General features: G+C 39.7%; 1 protein-coding gene across 1 annotated transcript; it reads right to left on the bottom strand.

Annotated features, from left to right (window-relative positions):
- Positions 1 to 1,777: 1,777 nt before the first annotated feature.
- On the bottom strand, positions 1,778 to 22,093 carry LOC139194631 (uncharacterized). Its single transcript, XM_070819519.1, has 8 exons — positions 22,019 to 22,093; positions 21,888 to 21,926; positions 21,596 to 21,710; positions 20,430 to 20,515; positions 19,143 to 19,200; positions 2,395 to 2,912; positions 2,220 to 2,270; positions 1,778 to 2,035 (listed from the first exon to the last, which is right to left on the bottom strand). Exons 1-8 carry the CDS (start codon positions 22,091 to 22,093, stop codon positions 1,778 to 1,780), a joined length of 1,200 nt encoding a protein of 399 aa, XP_070675620.1.
- Positions 22,094 to 23,549: the final 1,456 nt, after the last annotated feature.

Genomic DNA, 23,549 nt, shown 5'->3' on the forward strand with positions numbered 1-23,549 from the left:
GATCACCCATTCTCTTCACGCCAATAACAGAAGGACTTGTTGATTCCCATCCCTGCAAAGTAGTCCCACCAAGCGACAAGAGAAAAATCACATTCACAAGCAAGAACAATAATTGCCAATTGAATTTAAAATAAATTAAAAAAATTTAAAAACACTGTAGCTAAAAATTTATGGATTCTCCAACCATTTGTATAGAGTATTCAAAAGATCAAACCAGAAAAGAAGCATATTATAATGAGAATTGCATGTTGCACAGTGTAAATAAATCCTCTATTGGTGGTCTCTAGACTCTACCACATGATCTTTCGAACAACAGAAGTGCTAATATATATACAGGCGATGTAGCAACATTTAAAGTCCAATGCCATTGTATACCAAGATTTCAAAAACTTAAGAATATGGTCAATGGGATCTGACATTGGACCTGCATAATGTAAACATCTAAATAATACAAAAAGAAATTACCAACAACAGATGCAGATAAGATTAATGCAGAATGATTTGTCTTTGATGAAAATTTTCTATTTTAGAGTTAAATTTTTTACTAATTTAAATTCAATGTAGATACCTATCCAAAATATTTTTTTGACAGATTTAATAATTGTATTTAAAATTAGTAGAATGAATAAAATACATGCACAGAAATTGAAGACCCTTAGCATACATACATTGATTAACTCCTTACGAGCCTCCTGTAATTCATCATTACTCATGCGCTCCTTTAGACCAACTCCAATCCTGGGCTATTTGCCAAATTTTCCCCCAAAATTTTCCCCCAAACACCACCCAACCCAAGCTAAAACATTGGGCTAAAAGCCAAATGCTAAAGCTGGGCCAAATTCCCCCCCAAATTCCCCCCAAACACGTGTGGACTCGCATGATTTTGGGCCAGTCTCGACCCGGTCACTCGCAGATGCGCCCCACACGGGCTGCTTGCCATCACGTCCCGACAGCGTGGGACCCCAGCGTCAGGTGTCACATCCCAGCTCGGGTCCACCATATCCCAGGCCCGTTCCACCACTGTAGCACGATATTGTCCGCTTTGGGCTTACCATTCCCTCACGGTTTTGTTTTTGGAAACTCACGAGTGAGCTCCCAAAAGGCCTCGTGCTAGGTAAGGATGAGAATATACATTTAAGGATCACTCCCCTGGGTGATGTGGGATGTTACATCAGGGCCATGTCGGCCACTTGCTCGAGCCCAATGGCTCTTTTCCGCATCTGACGACCATCGTTTAAGGACTGTTGGTTGATCCAACGGTCCATATTCAAATTTCATTTTTAAAAAATATGTTATTTTAAAATACATTGAATCCAATGGTTGAGATTGAATATACTCAAATCTAACGGTAAAAAAAAAAGATCTAACGGCCCAAATTAAAATCCAACGGCTAAAATAATTAAATAAATTTATTTAACACAAAATTTACCCAAAAACTCTATAAATACCTATGTATTTGTTCAAACATCCACACAAAACTCAATTTTCTCATACAATTCTTCCAATTTATCTTTCTACCATGTCTTTCCATTTCCAAATTGTTCAACATGGCAAGAGAGCATGTTAGAGGTCATAATTGGACCTGTGAGGAAGATGTTTCTTTATGCTTGGCGAAAGTTGAAAGCTTGCTTTGTGAAAAATTTAATGATTTTTCAATATTTATCGGAATTTAAATTTTTTTAGATTAAAATGCTCATAAAATTAATTTATAATAGTCTACATATTTATTTATTTTAAAAAAAATTATTTAAGAAAAAAATTAGCCTAAGTTCATTCTTTAATAATTCCGGGCTAAAATTTTAGCCCAAAAGGGTTGGAACAGAAAAAATGTTTCTGGACAAAAAGCAAAATTTTCCGGGCTAAAAAATTTGGCTTTTAGCCCAAGGGTTGGAGATGGTCTTATAGCAAGTGTAGTGTTAAGAGCTTCAGCATTATCCAACTCCTCTTTCATATGTTCTAACTTTTCTTGAATGTTATCCATCACATGCCCATCCTCATCATCCCGATCGTGCTCCATTGGCTCCTGCTTGACACCCTTAACACAAAATTGATCCTTATATTGAAACCAAAACTTTTCCAAACACCTCGATTTTCCTATAAAGTAGCACAATTTCTTCCTGCCATTGTCAGTCAATCACAAAACGGAAATTTCAAACCTCATTTGTATATGATTAATTTGAAACATTTCTCCTAGGCTTAATAGAAGATTGAAAACAAACCGTTTGTGCAAAAATTGTCTCATCAGCCTCCGTATTGGTAAGCTTCTTATGCTGAAAGAAAAAGGTGCAGAATTAGCTCATATTAAATAATGTCATAGACGGTCATATTCTGGCCAGTCGATTAGCCAACGACAGAAATAAGTAATTTAAGCATACCTTTTTTTTTCAATTGTACGTCACGCTGGCCAAGATTTTTCTGAAGCTTTTGCTTCTGAACTTCGCTTTGATTATGATTCTTCTGAAGTTCTTTGTTCTGGACTTCACTTTGCTCAAACTTTTTCTGATGCTCTTTTTTATCAGCTTTACTCTTTTTCTGCTTTATCTGGAGCTCCTTCTTCTCCGCTTCGCTCTCCTCGTGCGTTTTCTGAAGCCCTTCACTTTGGTCAAGCTTTTTCTGAAGTTCTTTCTTCTCAACTTCACTCTTTTCATGCTTTATCCGGAGCTTTTTCTTCTCCGCTTCGCTCTGCTCGTGCTTTTTCCGAAACTCATTCTTCTGAGCTTCGCCACACTCTAGATTTTTATGCAGCTCTTTCATTTGTGCTGCATTCTGCACAAGCATATCCTCAAACTCCTTTTTTTTACGTTCAAGCTCTTCCTTCTCCGCTTCGATATGCTCGTGCTTTCTCTGATGCTCATTCTTCTGAGCTTCGCCATGCTCTAGCTTTTCTGCAGCTCTTTCATTTGTGCTGCATTCTGCACAAGCATATACTCAAACTCCTTTTTTTTACGTTCACTCAACTCGAGCTCGTTCTTAAGACCAAACACTTCAGTTTGAAAATTTGACAAGGCTTCCTTCTGCTCGAAGAATAGCTTCTCGATGTGGTCAAGTACATTTTGTTGCAATTTTCCTATTTAACATGGAATAAAAAATTCAAAATTCAGCTAATCTTGCAGCCCTTTTCAAAGGCAAAGACAACATGCATGGAGCATCTTGAAGTTTGATCAGACTCACCAATATCCATTTCTTCTAAACTGTGAGACATTTCCAATTCAAAACTACAATAAATAGAAGAAACAGATGTTAGAGATTCGAAGAAAACCAAATTTAGATGGAAACAAGGTATACAAAGAACAAGTTCCCAAACTATATCAGCACAATTTTCCACCTACTTTTTTCTGATTTCTTCTTAGAAACCAATGCATTTCATTTTTATGAACAATAACAAAAAAACATAATGATTGTTCATCCAGATAAGATCATCCTCACCCCCCTTATTGAGTCCTCTGCAAAAAAACTCCGTTCCTTTGAGTTCAGTAAGATGAAAAGATTAACTTGAAAACCTAAAAAGAAAAAGAGAACATAATGACTGTTTATGCACTCTTTTTGTTCTGGTCATGTAGTGGTGCATGAAAGGCACGCGTCAGATTGGTAATTAAATAAAGAGACAGTGGCAAGGGTAGGGCAAGAGTCAAGCTATTTGTTTTTCTTTTAAGGAGAAAAGGGGAGTCATTGGTATGGGGAATACGGCTTAATTGAGTTTGAAAATTTGAATTAGTTAAGTTATTTAGGAAGATGTAGGTCTATTAACTTGTGAATTCTTATAAATATTGTACTAGAAAGGCACTTTGATCTCGGTCCAAAAAATTCAGCTGTTTTTGAATTGGATCCAATTTTATTTGATTTTCTATTACACCTGTTTTTTCCTTTGAAAATAATTTTTTTTTAAATTCTTTAAATTTGAAACTTCAAATGCCTTTATCTACCCGTTTTCTAATTAAAAACATTTTAAAAACACATTATTACAAATCTTACAAGTTTATAAAAAATTAAAAGAAACATTGCCAGAGGTAGAAAAAAATAAAATAAAAAATTTGTGATGTAGGTAGATGATATTAATTAATCTATGATAGAGGTAGACTATGAACAAAAACCTATTGTATAGATAGATAATACAAAATAATATGTGATATAGATAGACTACGAACAAAAACATATTGTATAGGTAGATAACACAATTAATTTGTGATATATAGGTAGATAAAATACAATTAATCTATAATATAGGTAGAATAAGAAAATATAGAGATAGATTCATAAAAGAAATATATAATACAGGTAGATAAACAAAGCAAACAAAAGGTGCATTAATTTCCTATAAAGTTTTCACTTAGAAAAAAAGAAAAATATGTATAATCAAAGTTCAAACTAAAACTTAGGAAGAAATTAATAGTGCACGCATGAAACTTATATTTTCATGGCAATACTTCAAAGCTCTATACCACTGCAAAGAAAGTAGAAATTGTGATCTTGTATTTCAAAAAAGAGGAAGAAATCATAAAAGCTTGAAAGAAGAAAGAAGAAGATTGAAGAAGAAGAAAGGGGAGGAGAACACGGCACAAATTGTATACGGGAGTTATGGAAGAAGAGATATGCTTTAAAACTTGTTGATGCACAAAATCAGTGGGGACTTTGGTACAACAGAAAGTGTTAAGTTTGTGACCTTCGCTAGATTGCTCCGGTCACTAGTGTGGATAAGTATGTAAATGGATAGGGACAGGGAAGCAAACACAAGATGTACGTGGTTCACCCAGATTGGCTACGTCCATGGAGTAGAGGAGTTCTCATTAATTGTGAAGGGTTTACACAAGTACATAGGTTCAAGCTCTCCTTTAGTGAGTACTAGTGAATGATTTAGTACAAATGAGATTAGGAAATATTGTGAGAGAATGATCTATATTTATAGAAGAGAGTTTCTAGTTTCATTCTGACATTGACACGTGTTGTGTTGTGATTGGCTTCTGATGTTGACACATGTCGCACTATGATTGACTTCTGATGTCGACACGTGTCGTGCTATGATTGGCCTCCTGGTTGTAGGGAAACTCTTCTGGGTCCTTGACGGTATAACGTTGACTAGTGCTCAGTAGTTTCGGGATTGGTCAAGTATGGTATAAACAATGCTCCCCTAAGTTCCCGAGTGAGGGAAGCTCATCGGTTGGGGACTTGCAAGATCCAAGCCATTGAGTAATCACGAAACTTCTAAGTACCAAAGTGTGGTATCATTTTCACTTGCCCTATCTATCTCATACGTAGATGTGGCATCTTCTTTGGAAGTACTTTTCCTCCATCCAGGGGTGGTATCTTTAACCGATGAAGATGCACAAGGTAATGTATCAATTTCACTTGAAGCTTACTTGTAGTTTCGGGCTTGGTCAAGTGCGATACAAAATCCTATAATAGGAGTCCCCCAAGTCGCCGAGCTAGGAGATTTGCCGAAAGAGGTAACAGACAAGGTAAGCAATCAGACTTCCAAGCAAGTAACCTGGATCGGAGATTCGGCTTCGGCTTCCGGTTGATTGTTCTCCTTCTCCTTGTGTCGTAAACAGCAACAAGGATAAGGAGAAGCAAATAAAGAATAGATGATATGAGATACTTTTTCTTTTGAATAAGTAACTTTCCACAGGTTTATTCTTGAACTGGGCTGGAGGGTTTTCTGGTTTCCTCCAGAGTATAAGGCCGACTCAAGAATTTGAGGGTCAAAACAAGTCCATCAAATCAATAGTGCGTTCGACCTTGATAATATAGGATACTTTTGCTGTTGATGAAGTAATAGGTGAATCGGCATGTGTTATGTTGCGCTTCTCTCCGCATGCTTCCTTGTATCCTTCTCACTTGCCCTATCTGTTCCTCAGGTAGATGTGGTATCTTTTCTGGAAGCATAAGATGTTGAAGACGAGTACTCGAGAGCAATGCCAAGTAAGTAATCTGGCAAGGGGTTACAGGCAGTCAGTTCCTGACTAGAAGCTTGATTCCAAGTGCTGACTGATTGCTCTCTTTCTCCTTGTCTTGCAGGTAAGAACAAGGGCAAAGGAAAAGACATGGAAAAAGCATGATATGGGATACTCTTGCTTTTGACCCTGATGATATGAGAGACTCTTGTTCTGGTGTGGCTGGTTTGCATAGAAAAGCTTTATCCAAGGAAATCTGGCTCTCGAAGTTCGGAGAACGATGCCTCTTCGGTTTTCGAACAAGCAATCCTGTTGGGGATCTGGCTCTCGAGATTCGAAGAGCGGTGCCTTTTTTATTTTTGAGAAAGCAATCCTGTTGGGAGTCTGGCTCTTGAGATTCAGAGAGCAGTGCCTCTTCGATTTTTGAGAAAGTAATCATATTGAGAGTCTGGCTCTCGAGATTCGGAGAGTGGTGCATCTTCGATTTTTTAGCAAGCAATCTTGTTGGGAGTGTTTTCTCGAATGTGAGTAAAGGTTAGGCATTTTTTCCAGTCTGCCTTGCCACGGAGTACGGAGGTTGACACATATTGGGACTTTCTAGTTATCAAGCAGTGGTGTTGTTCCTTTACCCTTATGGGTAATAGTAGGGTAGCTGGATCTTCAAAATTTATATGTCTAAACTTTGTCAGATATCTTTGGCAAAGTTATTTGTGGTACCCGAGGAGCTGATGTTGCGTGTGGAAAGTGGTGCCTCTTCGAAATCCAAAGAGTGGTGCCTCTTCGATTTTTGAACCAACGGCCCTGTTGCCCTTTCTTTTATAAGGGCACCAATTGGTTGCAAGAAGTAAATTCAAAGAGTTATTGCTTGTAGGAATTTTCCCCTTACTTCAGAGATTTATTGCACCTCATTTCTCCTTTATCATTTCTGAGAATGTCTGGCCCATCCGACCGTCGTTTTGACTTGAACTTTGGTAAAGAGGTAGCACTGCCTTCTCAAGATAACATATGGCGCCCATCCTTCTTATATCCTACTGGTCCTCTTACCGTTGGGGACTCTGTGATGAAGAATGATATGACCGCTGCAGCGGTGGCCAGGAACCTTCTCACTCTTAAAGATAACAGACTACTTTCCAAACGGTCTAATGAGTTGGCTGTTAAGGATTCTCTGGCTCTTAGTGTTCAGTGTGCAGGTTCTGTGTCTAATATGGCTCAACGCCTATTTGCTCGAACCCGCCAAGTTGAATCATTAGCGGCTGAAGTGATAAGTCTCAAATAGAAGATCAAAGGGCTCAAGCATGAGAATAAACAGTTGCACATGCTCGCACATGACTATTCTATAAACATGAAGATGAAGCTCGACCAGCTGTAGGAATTTGATGGTCAGATTTTATTTGATCATTAGAGGTTTATGGGTTTGTTCCAAAGGCATTTATTGCCTTCGTCTTCTGGGGATGTACCACGTAATGAAGCTCCAAATGATCAACCTTTGGTGCCTTCTCCTTCTGGGGTTCTGCCTAATACTGAGGCTTTGAATAATCACCCTCTGGTGCCTCCTCTTTCTGGGGTTCTGCCGACTGCTGAGAGTTCTTCTGAGCAACCTTTGTGAAGGTTCCTTCTTGTTTGTTTATTTTGATTCATGTGTATGTACATATTTGTAACTTATCGGAGATATCAATAAACAAGCTTTGCTTCATTTCAACGTATTGTGTTAAATAGACCAAGGCCTTCTTCACTAAGTTCTTTGAATTTTCCTTTTGTTGAAGCTTGTATGTTGAAGCTTTGTGAGTGAAGCATGTAGGATGAGGTAGTGCTCCCTTAATTTCCCGAGTGAGGAAAACTTCTCGGTTGGAGACTTGAAAAATCCAAGTCACTAAGTGGTCGTGAGACTTCTGAGTATCAAGGTGCAGTAGCATATGATAGGAGTCCCCCAAGTCTCCGGTCGAGGGAGTTGACGAATGAGACATTTCCTTTCTAAGTGGTAGCCCAAAACTCCTCCTTCATATATATTTGTTATGAAAGTTGTTAGGCCCAAAGAAGATGAGGCCTAGGCAATTTTATTTTTTTTCGAATTTTCGAATTTTTGGATTTTCGGAAAAAAAGAAATATATATATTTTAAGCTTTGTAGGTGAAACTTTGATGTTGAAGCTTTGTAGGTGAAGCTTTGAGGTGGAAGCTTTGTTGGGCACCATGAATTGATTTTGCTTCACACTATCTTGATTAAGATAGTGTGAAACTTTTATAGGTGAAGCTTTTGTGTTGAAGTTTTGTAGGTGAAGCTTTTGTGGGTCAAGCTTTTGTGGGTCAAGCTTTTATGGGTGAAGCTTTTGTAGGTCAAGCTTTTGTGGTCAAGCTTTTATAGATGAAGCTTTTGTGGGTCAAGCTTTTGTGGGTCAAGCTTTTGTAGGTCAAGCTTTTGTGGGTCAAGCTTTGTTGGGCACCATGAATTGATTTTGCTTCACACTATCTTGATCAAGATAGTGTGAAGCTTTTGTAGGATAAGCTTTTGTGTTGAAGTTTTGTAGGTGAAGCTTTTGTGGTGAAGTTTTGTGGGTCAAGTTTTTGTGGGTCAAGCTTTTGTGGGTCAAGCTTTTGTAGGTCAAGCTTTTGTGGGTCAAGCTTTGTTGGGCACCATGAATTGATTTTGCTTCACACTATCTTGATCAAGATAGTGTGAAGCTTTTGTAGGATAAGCTTGTGTGTTGAAGTTTTGTAGGTGAAGTTTTGTAGGTGAAGCTTTTGTGGGTCAAGCTTTTGTGGGTCAAGCTTTTGTGGGTCAAGCTTTGTTGGGCACCATGAATTGATTTTGCTTCACACTATCTTGATCAAGATAGTGTGAAACTTTTGTAGGATAAGCTTTTGTGTTGAAGTTTTGTAGGTGAAGCTTTTGTGGGTGAAGTTTTGTGGGTCAAGCTTTTGTGGGTCAAGCTTTTGTAGGTGAAGCTTTTGTGGGTCAAGTTTTTGTGGGTCAAGCTTTTGTGGGTCAAGCTTTTGTGGGTCAAGCTTTTGTAGGTCAAGCTTTTGTGGGTCAAGCTTTTATGGGTCAAGCTTTTGTAGGTGAAGCTTTTGTGGGTCAAACTTTTGTAGGTGAAGCTTTGGAGTTGAAGCTTTTGTTGGGTGCCATGAATTGATTTTGCTTCACACTATCTTGATCAAGATAGTGTGAAGCTTTTGAGAATTTGTAGTTGTCCTCTATTGATGAAGCTTTTGTTGGTGAAGCTTTTGTGTTAAAGCTTTATAGGTGAAGCTTTGTAGGTGAAGCTTTTTTTGGGTACCATGAATTGATTTTGCTTCACACTATCTTGATCAAGATAGTGTGAAGCTTTTGAGAATTTGTAGTTGTCCTCCATTGATGAAGCTTTGTTGAATTTCCCTTTTTTTTTTTTTTTTTTTTTTTTGGAAACTAGAAATTTGAAAATGTGGGAGAGACAACATATACAAATTTTGCTTCCACACTGTTGAGCAAGAGATTGTGATGCAAGTCACACCTTGTAGTAGTCGAAGGTTTGGATGAACCATATAAATTGAATTTGCTTCGAACAGTCTTGAATTTACTTCGAAGGTTTAAGAATTGTAGTTGCCCTTTTGTTGATACCATAAATTGGTTTTGCTTCACACTGTCTTGATCAAGAGTGTGTGAAGTTTTTGAGAATTATGGTTGAACTCATTTGATGAAGCTTTTGTTGGCACCATAAATTGGTTTTGCTTCACACTGTCTTAATCAAGAGTGTGTGAAGCTTTTGAGAATTGTGGTTGCCCTCCATTGATGAAGCTCTTGTTGGCACCATAAATTGGTTTTGTTTCATACTGTCTTGATCAATAGTGTGTGAAGCTTTTGAGAATTATGGTTGAACTCCTTTGATGAAGCTCTTGTTGGCACCATAAATTGGTTTTGCTTCACACTATCTTAATCAAGAGTGTGTGAACCTTTTGAGAATTGTGGTTAAACTCCTTTGATGAAGCTCTTGTTGGCACCATAAATTGGTTTTGCTTCACACTGTCTTGATCAAGAGTGTGTGAAGCTTTTAAGAATTGTGGTTGCCCTCCATTAATGAAGCTCTTGTTGGCACCATAAATTGGTTTTGCTTCACACTGTCTTAATCAAGAGTGTGTGAAGCTTTTGAGAATTGTGGTTGCCCTCTATTGATGAAGCTTTTGTTGGCATCATAAATTGGTTTTGCTTCACACTGTCTTGATCAAGAGTGTGTGGAGCTTTTGAGAATTGTGGTTAAACTCCTTTGATAAAGCTCTTGTTGGCACCATAAATTGGTTTTGCTTCACACTGTCTTGATCAAAAGTGTGTGAAGCTTTTGAGAATTGTGGTTGCCCTCCATTGATGAAACTCTTGTTGGCACCATAAATTGGTTTTGCTTCACACTGTCTTGATCAAGAGTGTGTGAAGCTTTCTACGAGTTGTAGTGTTTGCATTGTTACAGAGGGGAAATGTTTGAAACTGATGTAAGAGGGCTGAATAGCTTGATCTTCATATGCCATGAACTGAAGTTGTTGTTGGCTTGCAATAAGACTTTGTTTGTGATTATAACTCTTGTTGGGCATAAGTGCTCCTCTAGTTGAGTTGTCAAGCTTTAGGGTTTTTTATTATTTGTGAATGCTAGGAGTTCACATGTACAAGTTGTACCACTCGTCTTCTGGTAGGTGGAATAAATGGTGAGTTGCTTTCATCACTTGGTTGGTGGTACGAAGGTGAGTTCCTTTTTCCCCTGGTTGGTGGCATGAATGGCAAGTTGCCAAATGATATTAGAGTACGGGTTGTACATTTCATCACCTGGTTGGTGGCATAAAGGAGAGTACAGGTTGTACATTTCATCACCTGGTTGGTGGCATGAATATGAGTTCCTTCTTCACCTAGTTGGTGGCATGAGTGGCAAGTTACCAAATGATATTAAAGTACGGGTTGTACATTTCATCACCTAGTTAGTGGCATGAAGGAGAGTACGGGTTGTACATTTCATCACCTGGTTGGAGGCATGAACGGGAAGTTGCCAAATGATATTAGAGTACGGGTTGTACATTTTATCACCTGGTTGGTGACATGAATGAGAGTACGGGTTGTACATTTCATCACCTGGGCGGTGGCATGAAGATGAGTTTCTTTTTCACCTGGTTGGTGGCATGAGTGGCAAGTTGCCAAATGATATTAGAGTATGGGTTGTACATTTCATCATCTGGTTGGTGGCATGAAGGAGAGTACGGGTTGTACATTTTATCACCTGGTTGGTGGCATGAAGATGAGTTCATTCTTCACCTTTCATCACCTGGTTGGTGAGAATAAAGGCAAGGTGTCTGGGCACATTATAACAAGTGTCGAATGACACAAAATATGTTGAACCCTTTCAAAGCACAGTTGGCTTATGTATGAATGTGTTGGAATGTATGATTGAACGAATATACTGTGAAGCTGTTCGTTTATTTGTATAGTCTTGTTGACATATACTTAGACTTTGTTTCATGTTGGAAGCATTCATGTTGAAGCTTTGAACCCGAGTGTTTCATTGCTAGGAATGTAAGAGGATTATGATCGAGTTGTCTAAATCACCTTTTTATTGAATTCATGCCAAATAGTCTTCGTTACATAGGATGTCGAACGGCTGAAGCTTAACACTTATACAATGTGAGTTTACTTGTAATAGTACTTCAAGTGATCAGCGTTCCATGGATGGCCAAGGGTCTTGCCATCAGAGCTTCTAAGCTTGTAAGAGCCAGGGCGACTGATGCCAACAACTTCAAACGGTTCATCCCAGTTTAGACTAAGTGTTCCTTCACTCAGGACTCTGTCACAGAGTAATCTTTTCTTCAATACCCAGCCCCCCACTTTGAAAGAACGAGGTTTGACCCTTGAGTCATAGTAGTTGGAGATGCGCTGCTTGTAGGCGACATTCCTCAAGTGAGCCTGGTTTCTATGTTCCTCGACTAGATCTAAGTTGAGGGTAAGTTGTTTGTCATTTTCGCTTTGCACGTAGTTCTGGACTCAGAACGTTGCTTGCTCAAGCTCAACTAGGACAACTGCCTCTGTACCAAAGGCAAGTGAGAATGGGGTTTCTCCTGTTGATGTCCGATACAAAGTGCGATATGACCAAAGAACTTGGGGTACAAATTCTGGCCAATAACCTTTAGCCTTGTCCAAGCTGGTTTTCAAAGTTCGCTTGATTATTTTGTTGATGACTTCAACTTGTCCATTAGATTGGGGATGAGCTGGGGAGGAAAAACATAAGTTGATGTTGAACTTAGAGCAGAACATCCTGAACTTATGATTGTCGAACTGTTGCCCGTTGTCAGTGACTATCGCATTGAGAATGCCGAATCTGCAAATGATGTTCTTCCATACGAAGTCTTCTATTTTTGCCTCAGTAATGGTTGCCAAGGGTTCTACTTCAGCCTACTTCGTGAAGTAGTCAATTGCAACGATTGCATAGCGAACCTTACCCTTCCCTGCAGGCATTGGGCCGATCAAATCAAGTCCCCATTGGGCAAAGAGCCAAGGGCTGATCATAGGAGTGAGTGGCTCGGGAGGGGAGTGAGGAATAGTTGCGTAGCGTTGACACTTATCACATGAGCGGGATATTCTGATGATATCTTGGTGGAATGTTGGCCAGTAATATCCTTGTCGAAAAGCCTTGTGTGCTAGGGATCGAGATCCAGCATGATCTTCGCAAACTCCTTCATGTATTTCTCGAATGACAGTTTCTGCCTCTGCGGGCGTAAGGCATCTTAGGTATGGTAGGTTAAAACCCCGCTTGTAGAGTTGGTCATTAATGATCAAGTAACATGTAGCCTTGTATCGAATCTGCTTAGATTGGACTTTGTCATTTGGAAGGGTGCCATGAGCAAGGAATCTATAAATCGGGGCAATCCAACTATCTCCCTGTTGTAAGTTGCACACTTCCGCAACCATGGTGTTTGATGCTGCCAACAATTCGACCTGAATTTTTCTCCCAATCTTGTCTTCCACCGCTGAAGCGAGGCGAGCCAAAGCATCTACATGATTGTTTGCCACTTGAGGAATTTGGGTGATTTGGTAGTGGAAGTGCCTGAGCAACAATTGTGTTTGTGCCAGATATGCTGTCATGGAGCTATCCTTAGCGTCAAAGTTGTTGGTGACCTGGTTAACCACCAACTGGGTCTGAAGATATAAATTTGTTTAACCTCAAGGTGTTTGGCTAAACGTAAGCCTGCTATGAGAGCTTCATATTCAGCTTCATTGTTCAACGCCTTGAATTTGAAACGAAGAGCATACTCCATCGCCACTTTGTCGGGGGTCGTAAGGATTAGTCCTGCTCCACAACCCTATTGGTTGAACGAGCCATCAACGTATAGACTTCATGCTGGGGCTGTTGGTTCTATTTTCTGAGCTTCTGAGGGTAATGAAACCACTTCTTTAGGCGTAGAAACAATGTCGACAGGATATGTGAAGTCGGCGATGAAGTCTGCCATTGTTTGGCCTTTCTCAGCTGGCTTTGGTTGGTAAGAGATGTCAAACTAACCCAATGTTATTGCCCATTTGATCATTCGTCCGGAAGTGTCATGACTTTGGAGTATCTGTCGAAGCGGATGATTGGTAAGCACAATGATGGAGTGTGTTTGGAAGTAAGGGCGAAGTTTTCGAGCGGACATGACCAATGCTAGAGCCAATTTCTCAATGTTGGAGTATCGTGTCTCTGCATCTTGCAAGGCCTTGCTAGCGTAGTAGACAGGCTGTTCGACATTACCATCATTTCGAATGAGAATGGAACTTACTGCTGAAGCCGATACCGACAAATAGATAATGAGAGTGTCACCAACCTCAGGTTTGGAGAGTAGAGGGGATTTACTCATGTAGTCTTTGAGGTTCTTGAATGCCTCAGCACATTCATCAATCCATGTAATATACTTCTTACTTCTCTTAAATGCTTTGAAGAAATGAGCACATCTGTCTGTGGCCTTAGAGATGAACCTAGTTAAGGCTGCCACCTTGCCAGTAAGGCTCTGGATGTCTTTTGAAGTTACCGATTCCTTCATGTCAAGGATTGCTTTGATCTTCTAGGGATTAGCCTCAATGCCTCGTTGGCTTATCATGAAACCTAAGAATTTGCCAGAGCTTACGCCGAATGCACATTTGTTGGGGTTCAACCTCATTCGATACCTCTTCAGAATGGTGAAAGTTTCAGATAGGTTGGTGATGTGTTGGTCAGCATGTTTGCTCTTGAATAGCATATCATCAACGTAAACTTCCATGCTATTCCCAATCTGTTCGGCGAACATTGAATTAACCAGTCTCTGATAAGTCGCTTCTGCATTCTTTAGGCCAAAAGGCATGACTTTATAGCAATATAGTCCTCTGTCAATAGTGAAGGCTGTGTGTTCTTGGTCCGGAGGGTTCATGAGGATTTGGTTGTATCCTGAGTAAGCATCCATGAAGCTCAGAAATTCACACCCTGCCGTAGAGTCTATAAGTCTGTCTATAAGAGGAAGAGGAAAACTATCATTCGGGCATCATTTGTTTAGGTCGGTGTAATCGACACACATTCTCCATAAGACCTTTTGGAGCAGGAGACTTTCCTTGGTCGGATTCTTCTTAACAAGGACAACATTTGCTACCCACGTTGGATAATTAACTTCGCGGACGAAGCCTATGCCTTTGAGTTTTTCAACTTCTGCCTTCATTACCTCATACCGTTCAGCGTCATAAGATCTTCGCTTCTATCTCACTGGCTTGGTCTTGGGGTCAATACTTAAGCGATGACAGATGATCGGGAGAGATGCATGGCATATCCTCGTATGACCAGGTGAAGACCTCAGTGTTCTCTTGCAAAAAAGAGATCAATGTCAACCTAATGGGTGGTGACAAGGTGGTGCCAATCTTCACCATGTGATCCGGATAATCTTTTGAGACAGATACCTTCTCTAACTCTTCAGCGGGTTGTGCTTGCTGGGTGAAAAAGTCATCTCGAGGATCGTCGGGTTGATTGTTGCCACTGTGAAGATCTAAGTTGGCTTCGTCTGGGCTGGTCTTCATGACTTGGTCATGTATAGAAAGGGTTTCCTTGGGCATATACAGGTGCTGTTGCTTGACCGAAGTGTTATAACATGATTGTGCACTAAGTTGATATCCTCTGATGTAACCATTGCCTTAAAGGGTTGGAAATTTCATCAACAACATATGTGTGTATACCATGGCCTTGAGATCATTGATGCATGTGCGTCCGAAGATGACATTGTATGTCGTTCGGCAATCAACCACCAGGAAGTTAGTGGTAATGGTAGCTGTGTAAGAGCCTGTACCAATGGTGAAAGGTAAGTGTATGCTTCCCAAAGGTTGAACGATATCACCGGAGAAGCTTAACAGAGGGGAAATCGAGCGGTCGATTAAGTGTTCAGCTACATTAAATGCCCTGAAAACTTCAGCAAACATGATATTGACCGAAGCCCCTATGTCTACCAGGATTCGTCGTACTTCAAAGTTGGCTATGTGAGCTTCCACGATCAGTGGGTCGTTATGAGGGTAGATGATACCTCTTTCTTCCTCAGGGTAGAAACATACTGGATCCCAATTGGGCTTTTGATACTTGCCTCCCCTGATGTCTTCCACATGAAACACTTGGTGGCCAGACCTTAAAGCTCGTTCACTATTTTTCATGGCCCTGTTGGAAGATTTAGATATGGGTGTGCCACCACTTATGGAATATATCACATTTACCTGGCGTTGGTTACGGTTACCCCTTAGAGGGTGAAGGAGGAATTGATCAATTTTTCCTTCACGTGCCAAAGCTTCAATATGATCACGAATGGTGAGACACTTCTTGCCGTCATGGCCGTTATGCTCGTGGTAGCAGGAAAACGTGCTCGTATTCTTTGTGGGCTTGTAATCCGGGTGCCTCGGCTTTGGCTTCGGTATCAAATGTGCTATACTGGGGTAAATGGCCATGCATGTGGCGTTCAAAGGTGTGTATGCCTCATACCTCGGGGTAGAGGCTATCCTAACACGTGCTTGACCCACTGTGTTGACTGCCTGGGGTCGGGGATTATCATGGCGAGACCCTTGGTTATCGCGGTAGTGTCCCTTACTCCTTTTACTAAAATGAGATTGGTGATGATGGAAATCTTTCCTTTTGCCCTGAGATTGATATGTCTGTTGACTTGGCAAAGTATGAAGTAAGGCATGGGGAGGCACCGCTGCCGTTTGGAAGATCGAGGTCTTCATTTGGTTGGATTTGGCTTCCACTCCCTACTTGCTGATAAGGGGTGGTTGTGGGGGGTTTCCCTTGATATGTCCTTGCCTCGGCGGAGGCATGGTTGTAAGCCTGTGCCATCACCTCAGAGCAAGTCTTCCAAGTGTTGGCATTGATCATGTACTTGAAGAAACAATCATGTAGGCCTACCGTGAAGGCCTTGAGGGCGGTCTTGTCATCTGCCTCAGCGCAGCGAGAATACTCATGGCTGAAACAACCAGCATACTCTCGTAGTGACTTGTCCGACATCTGGCGAATAGTGTACAAGTCATCTGCAGAATGCAAGAAATCGGTTTGGAAGATGTGTTAAGAGACAAACAGTTTCCTCAGTTCCTCAAATGAGTCTACTGTCTCAGGTGGAAGACGGCAATACCTATTTAGAGCTCCGCCAGAAAAGGTAGAGAGGAAGAGAAGACATCGCTCTTCGTCGATGTGCATCCGATATGCCATGGTGGACTCAAAGAGGTTAAGGTGTTCAATTGGGTCTTCATTTCCAGTATAGAGTTGTAAACCAAGCTTTTGTTTTGTCTTTGCTTGAAGGGGGGTGTCGAGGATCCTCCTTGTAAGAAGGCCAGGCCTGGGTTGGTTCCAATCAGGTATCTCAGCCTGACATTCGGGCTTTAACTTGTTTACTTCCTCAATGAGTTGTAGGACAAGGGGGTCCTGAGTGGAGTCATGTACCACTGGGATTTTCTTTCGTAAGTCTCCATCGCCTCTTTGAAGTAGGAAAGTTTGAGCAAAGGCGTGTGATTTTTCCTTGGACTCGCCGTACTGACTTCTAGGGCGAGTCTGTCGGAATACCTCGGAGTCCCATGTACCTTCATGTCCCTCTGGGACCTGTCATTCCTTCCTTAGATTAGCAAATGGCCTGGATCGTGGGAGGGGACCGAGTCTTTCAAAAACCCCTGGGTCATTGATCTTTAAGCATATGTGGAGGGGATTCTCTCGACGTTGCTTTAGGAAGTCTCGGCAGTCACGATAAACGGCTTTTAATCCTTCCAATCCTTCTGCAATGAGGTGTCTTCCTCCACTTCTCTTGTTTCGGGTCAAAGCAACTGGGTTGAAAGATGTCTCATATTGATCAATGTTTTGATGATTAGCTCACTCTTCATCAGGGATACCCATGTCGAAGGAAGGTAACCCTCCGTGTTGGAGGGCACCCAGATGATGGTTGATGTCCACATAGGCAACGAGCTCACGTGTTTGAGTATGCCTAGTTTCATGGAGCGTCTCAAATAGCTTCTCATACTGCTCCTGGAGGACCTCATTCTTTATTACTATCTTGTTATTCTGAGCTTCTAGCTCATCGACTTTAGCTTAAAGAGCAACCCTTTTTCCTTCCTTCTTTCGTTGCTTCGCACTAGGTGCAAGAGGGGTGTCATTCTATGTGTTGTGGCTTCCTTCGCTCCCCATGTTGGAGAGGGATGCCTGGTCAAAAGACAGTGTACGAATGGTGGAAACCAACTTGACAAAGCTGAAGAGAGTGGGAATAAGTGTCGTTCCCATAGACGGCGCCAAATGTTGATGCACAAAATCAGTGGGGACTTTCGTACAACAGAAAGTAGTAAGTTTGTGACCTTCGCTAGATTGCTCCGATCACTAGTGTGGATAAGTATGTAAATGGATAGGAACAGGGAAGCAAACATAAGATATACGTGGTTCACCCAGATTGGCTACGTCCACGGAGTATAGGAGTTATCATTAATTGTGAAGGGTTTACACAAGTACATAGGTTCAAGCTCTCCTTTAGTAAGTACTAGTGAATGATTTAGTACAAATGACATTATGAAATATTGTGAGAGAATGATCTCTATTTATAGAAGAGAGTTTCTAGTTTCATTCTGACATTGACACGTGTCGTGTTGTGATTGGCTTCTGATGTTGACACGTGTCGCACTATGATTGGCTTCTAATGTCGACACGTGTCGTGCTGTGATTGGCCTCCTGGTTGTAGGGAAACTCTTCTGGGTCCTTGACGGTATAACGTTGACCGGTGCTTAGTAGTTTCGGGATTGGTCAAGTATGGTACAAACGAAACTAATTCTACAAGTAGGGGATTATTTTAAAGATAAATAATGAATTATAATTAATTTCACAATACAAGTAAGTATAAAATTAAGTAATAATATTAATTATTTTACTAATCATTAAGGGGTAGTTTTGGCAAAAACATAACAATAAACTGAAGTGGACAATGAGTTATCGGATCTAATCCAATAATTAAATAAAATTCAACTATACCCAATAATTATTCACAAAATTGGACTTGTTTCAAGTTTTCTCAAAAAAAAAAAAATTATATTTCTTTGTGCAATTGAAGTGAGTGTTTCATCGCCCTTGGTTGAGCAAATCGGAGACCTATCCCCCGTTCGTTTCATTTACCACTAGTTCGTCCTGCGGCAAGGGTCACAAGCATAAAAGTAAAACTAATAGAGGGGGAGAAGCTAAGGCATCCACGAAAAAAATTAGCCTCTCTCCAAAATATAACTAAAACTAATAGTCTCAAAGGTGGAAGCTATGATCTAATAGTATTTTTCTTCACTTATAAGTAAGAGTTATTATCTTCACTTATAAGTGAGAGTTGTTAGGTTTAAATCTCGAGAATGACAAGTTTGATATCAATTTATTTTCTCATCCTATCTCATATGGATAATGCTAGGAAGATCAAATTTTTAAACCAAATTTGCAAAACAAATGATATGTCATTAATAGTAAATAAGCACATTAATAAAAAAAAATTAAATAATAATTCAATCGTCAACATCCACATCATTTAGTTTACAAAATTTAGTTTAAAATTTTGGCCTTCCTAGCATTACTCATCGTGTCACAGCCCGTCCCGAATTATTGTTATCGATGGTGTGAAATGCCTAAATTGCCCTTGGACATTGAGCATGTTTATGTGGTGTTATGGTTTAAGTTTGGGTTTAAACTAAATGGGTTAGTTCCTAAGTTTTTGGAACTAAAAGTTAGTAATTTTTTGTGGTGATTAGTGACCCAAAACTGGACCACACACTCACACACACACACCTCCCGTTGACCTTTCTCCCTTCTCTCTCTCTCGGATCTTCTTCCACTTCCGTACAACCTGTATGGACAACCTTCGAAACCACCCATTTCTTCACGGATCGAGCTTGTAAACACCATCATCATCTTCATCTCATCGTCAAGAACCCATCCATACCATTTTTAAGACGTGGAAGCTTCGGGATCATGAGAACCAAGAACCCCGAATAGAGGTATTGTTCATGCACACGTGAATGTGGAATTTTTGGGAGATTTCAAGCTCATAGGGAGCTTAAGGATCTCTCCATGAAGCTCGGAGAAGAAAAATGGCACGATTTAGACGTCGGGAAGTCAAGATAGATGCATTTGAAGTTTGGTCGGACTATCGAAGGTTCTCCAGTAAATTTCCATGGATTTTAGGTCCCAAAACAGGTATAGTTGTGTTATACTCGTCCTAAGCTTCAATTTGGTTCAAGTTTCATGGAAATTGGTTGAGAATTGAACAAGATATGAAGGTTTTCGTGTTTTTCTAGTTTCCGACGAACGGCGACGGCAACGGCGACCGGTGAGGCTAACCGGAGAAGAAGATAGAATATTCCGTCAAAGTTGACGGAATATTCTGACGCCGTCAGGTAGAATTAACGATTTCTGTTACTTTTTAACGGAATATTCCTAACGGGGTTAAGGGATTCTGTTAGGGTCTTTGCACGTGGCGGCAAATGTTGCCGTGCCCTTGCCGGCGTGTGTTGCCGTGCCCATGCCGGCGTGTGTTACCGTGCCCTTGCCGGCGCGTGGGACGTCGAAAAATTTTTCTAAAAATATGAGGATGTTTGTGAGGTTGTGTAGATCACGTTGGTATATTCAAACATCCTATTTGAGCAATGTATGATAAGTTATTAGCTAGTATTGGTTATGTGCTTTAAATTAACGTTTTTATAGTTGTTTCGCATATAGGGCAGACTGGCAAAAATGCCCAACCTTTACTCACATCCAATACTTTGTCAACAACAAAAGTATCGCATATCATCAGGGTGGAACGTACTCTAGATTTGATGGACTTGTTTTGACCCTCAAATTCTTAAGTCGGCCTTATATTCTGGAAGAAACCAGAAAACCCTCCAGCCCAGTTCAAGAATAAGTATGTGGAAAGTTACTTCTTCAAAAGCAAAAGCATCTCATATCATATATTCTCCTTTTTCTTCTCTTTATCCTTCTTGCTGCCTACAAGATAGGGAGAATGAGAACAATCAGCCGAAACTCGAAATCAAACTTCTGATCTAAGACTGATTGCTTGGAACTCTGATTACTTACCTTGTCTATCATCTCTTTTGCCAAATCTCCTAGCTCGGTGACTTGGGAGACTCCTACTACATGGTTTGTATCGCGCTTGACCAAGCCTGAAACTACAAGTAAGCTTCAAATGAAATTGATACATTACCCTAGTGACCAATGCAATCTAGCGAAGGTCACAAACATAACATTTTTTGTTGTACCAAAGTCCCCGCTGATTTTGTGCATCAACAAGTAATATTTATAGAATTGTTTTGGTTGACTTTTCCATTGATAGCTAAACTGAAAACATGGTATTTTGGTTATTCATATATGCATCAGACTTCCTGAGAAACGAGAGATTCCCCAAGGAACGAAGGATGTATCCTGTTAAATTATACTTTTCTAAATTAAATACTTCAAACGTCTGCTATATTGTTTTTTGTAATCCTTGTCCTAAGTTAACCCTTCCTATTCAGGTCTATCATAACCACCTTACACTTGGCCGGTGGCAATGTCTCCATCTTTGCCTAGCAGCAGCTCATCTGCTTCTAAAAACCAAGTCATATCATGGCCAATGACCAATCTAGTACTTTCATGCAACGTCAAACATTCCATGGTCACGGTCTAACACTACTACAAAACCAGTTATCAGTGGCGTTTTGAAAACCGACAAAAAATATATATTATTGTTGGATTTTAAGCAAAATCCGATAGAAAATGGATGCAGTGACGGATATAATAAGCGACAGCATTGCCTGCATCAGGAAATGAATTTTCCGACATAAAATATTCTAAAACCGACAGAAATTGTGTCGGATATAACCGACAGATAATATATTAATAATAAATAAATAAGCGCATTTTTGTCGGCTGAAAACGACAGAAATGAATTAACAAAGAATAAATAATAGTAATTCATGTCGGATAAAACCGACAGAAAAGAATTAATAATCATTAAATATTAGCATTTTCTGTCGGCTAAAACCAACATGAATTAATTAATAATAATAAACAATATAAATCACCTTCTGCATTTTCCATATCCCCTGCATTCACCATCTAACCACTACTTGCAGTTTCAGAGAGCACAGAGAAAGCTTATCTCCCTCCTTTTTTAAGCATCACTACAAATTACTCCGACAAAAACTTCATGGTGCAAAGCATACAACGACTTCACATAGGATAGACATTATAAAGCAACTTACAGATATAGCCGCCCATGCTAGCCCGAGAATCGGCCGCCACCATGACACCATCTTTGAAGATGAACGCAAGCGAGGTTGTCCCTTTGGCCGGCTTCACCATCTGGATAGCTTCCTTCTGAAATCCATCAAATTGAAATAGCAGGAAAAGAAGAAAAAAATAACCATAAATCAGCCAAACCGTACCACACAAAAGACTAAGGACCACGAAAAGAGAGCACAAAAAGCACATTGGAACTCACATCATTGGTGATAGGAACCTCGAATAACGGAGGAGCTAAAACGTCGTCAGAACATTAAGCGTTCCTTTGATCGCCGGCTCCAGAAGCTCCTTCTGCAAATTAAACAAAAAATAGCACCACGTTTTCAAAATACGCATAATTAATTAAATATAATCAAAATTAGAAGGAATTTGATAATGTGTACTGGCGCAAACCTCGGGGTCATGGACTTGATCGACAATGCAGGGAGAGGCGAGGTGGAAGACGCCGAAGCAGCCATTTACGGCGGCGAGCATGGAGTTGTAGTCGATAAGGTCGATCTGGAAGAGACGGAGGCGCGACTCTGCTTCTAGATGCTTTGAGACCGCTAGTGTCAAGCTTCATAGCTTCTTAAAATCCTCTGAGAATGACAACATTAGAGATAAAAAAAACTGGTGCAATCCGTGTCCAATTTCAAAGATTCGGTAATTAAAATCGAAAAATTTGAGAGAAATTAGGGGCTGTGAAAATACCTTGGAGATTTGATTATTTCACAGACCAAGAAGAAAGGGAAGAACGAAGAGTGAGATGGAGCTAAAGAAGAGAGAGAATAAGAAGAAGGGTTTATGGTGTAGGTGTTATAAAGGGAGGTACAGAGGAGGATGACAGGAGTGGAGTCGAGTGGAGAAAAGGGGGAAGGGAGAAGCAGCGGTGCAGGGAAGATTGAGGAGTTTTATAAATTTAGGTTATTTTCATTACTGTTGGTTAAAACCGACAGACATATTTTTTAAAAATAAAAAGCGACAGAAAAAATTTATTATTGTCGGTTATAACCGACAGAAAAAAAATTGCGTCAAAATTCCCTCTAAAAATTTTAAATTCCCCCCGAAATTTTGTTACAATTTTAAAAAATAAAATAATAATTGTTTGGTTTAATAAATAAATAAATAATATGTAATTAAATAGAATAAGTTTTTAAAAATTAAATAAATAATTGTTTGGTTTAATAGATTATTTTTACACTTTTGGTTTAATAGATAATAATCCATGTAAAATATGCGATAAAGAAACAAAAAGAGAATTGTACAATGAAAATGTCATCACACAAACTAAATATTGTCTAATCAATACTTGAAAAACATAAATAAAAATTTAGCACAAATTACTTTTCTCACTTCAAAATTTAGGCAAATTTATGCATTCTACGAAACTAGTTTCCATGATCTAACCGTCAAACTTGTGTGTAGATACTACAAGATCGCATACGTAAAAAATCGTAAAAAACAAACATTCAGATATTACGTAACAGAACAAAAAATTTCGACGGTTATAAACGAAAATTCACAATTTAACTGTTATTTTAGCTTTGATTTTAATGATTTTTTACAACTACACTCCTCGACCCTATAAGAATGTAATGAATAAATTTGATCTTCAATTTAAAATATTTACACTAGTGGATACCATATTTTATACTTGATGGGGAAGTATAACATTAACTTAAATGTTTGTTTAATCTACCATTTTGACTCGATATGCATTCTACAAAACATTTTTCAACGATCCAACCGTCAAATTTATTTGTACACACTCTAAGATTGCATACATAAAAAATTGTAAAAATCAAACATCCAGAGATTGCGTAACGGAACAAAAGTTTTCGACGGTTATAAACGAAAATTCACAATTTAACGGTTATTTTAGCACCGATTTTAATAATTTTTTACAGCTACACTGCTCGACCCTATAAGAATGTA

Source organism: Malus domestica, chromosome 03 (genome assembly GCF_042453785.1).
Source record: "Malus domestica chromosome 03, GDT2T_hap1".
Taxonomy (NCBI): domain Eukaryota; kingdom Viridiplantae; phylum Streptophyta; class Magnoliopsida; order Rosales; family Rosaceae; genus Malus; species Malus domestica.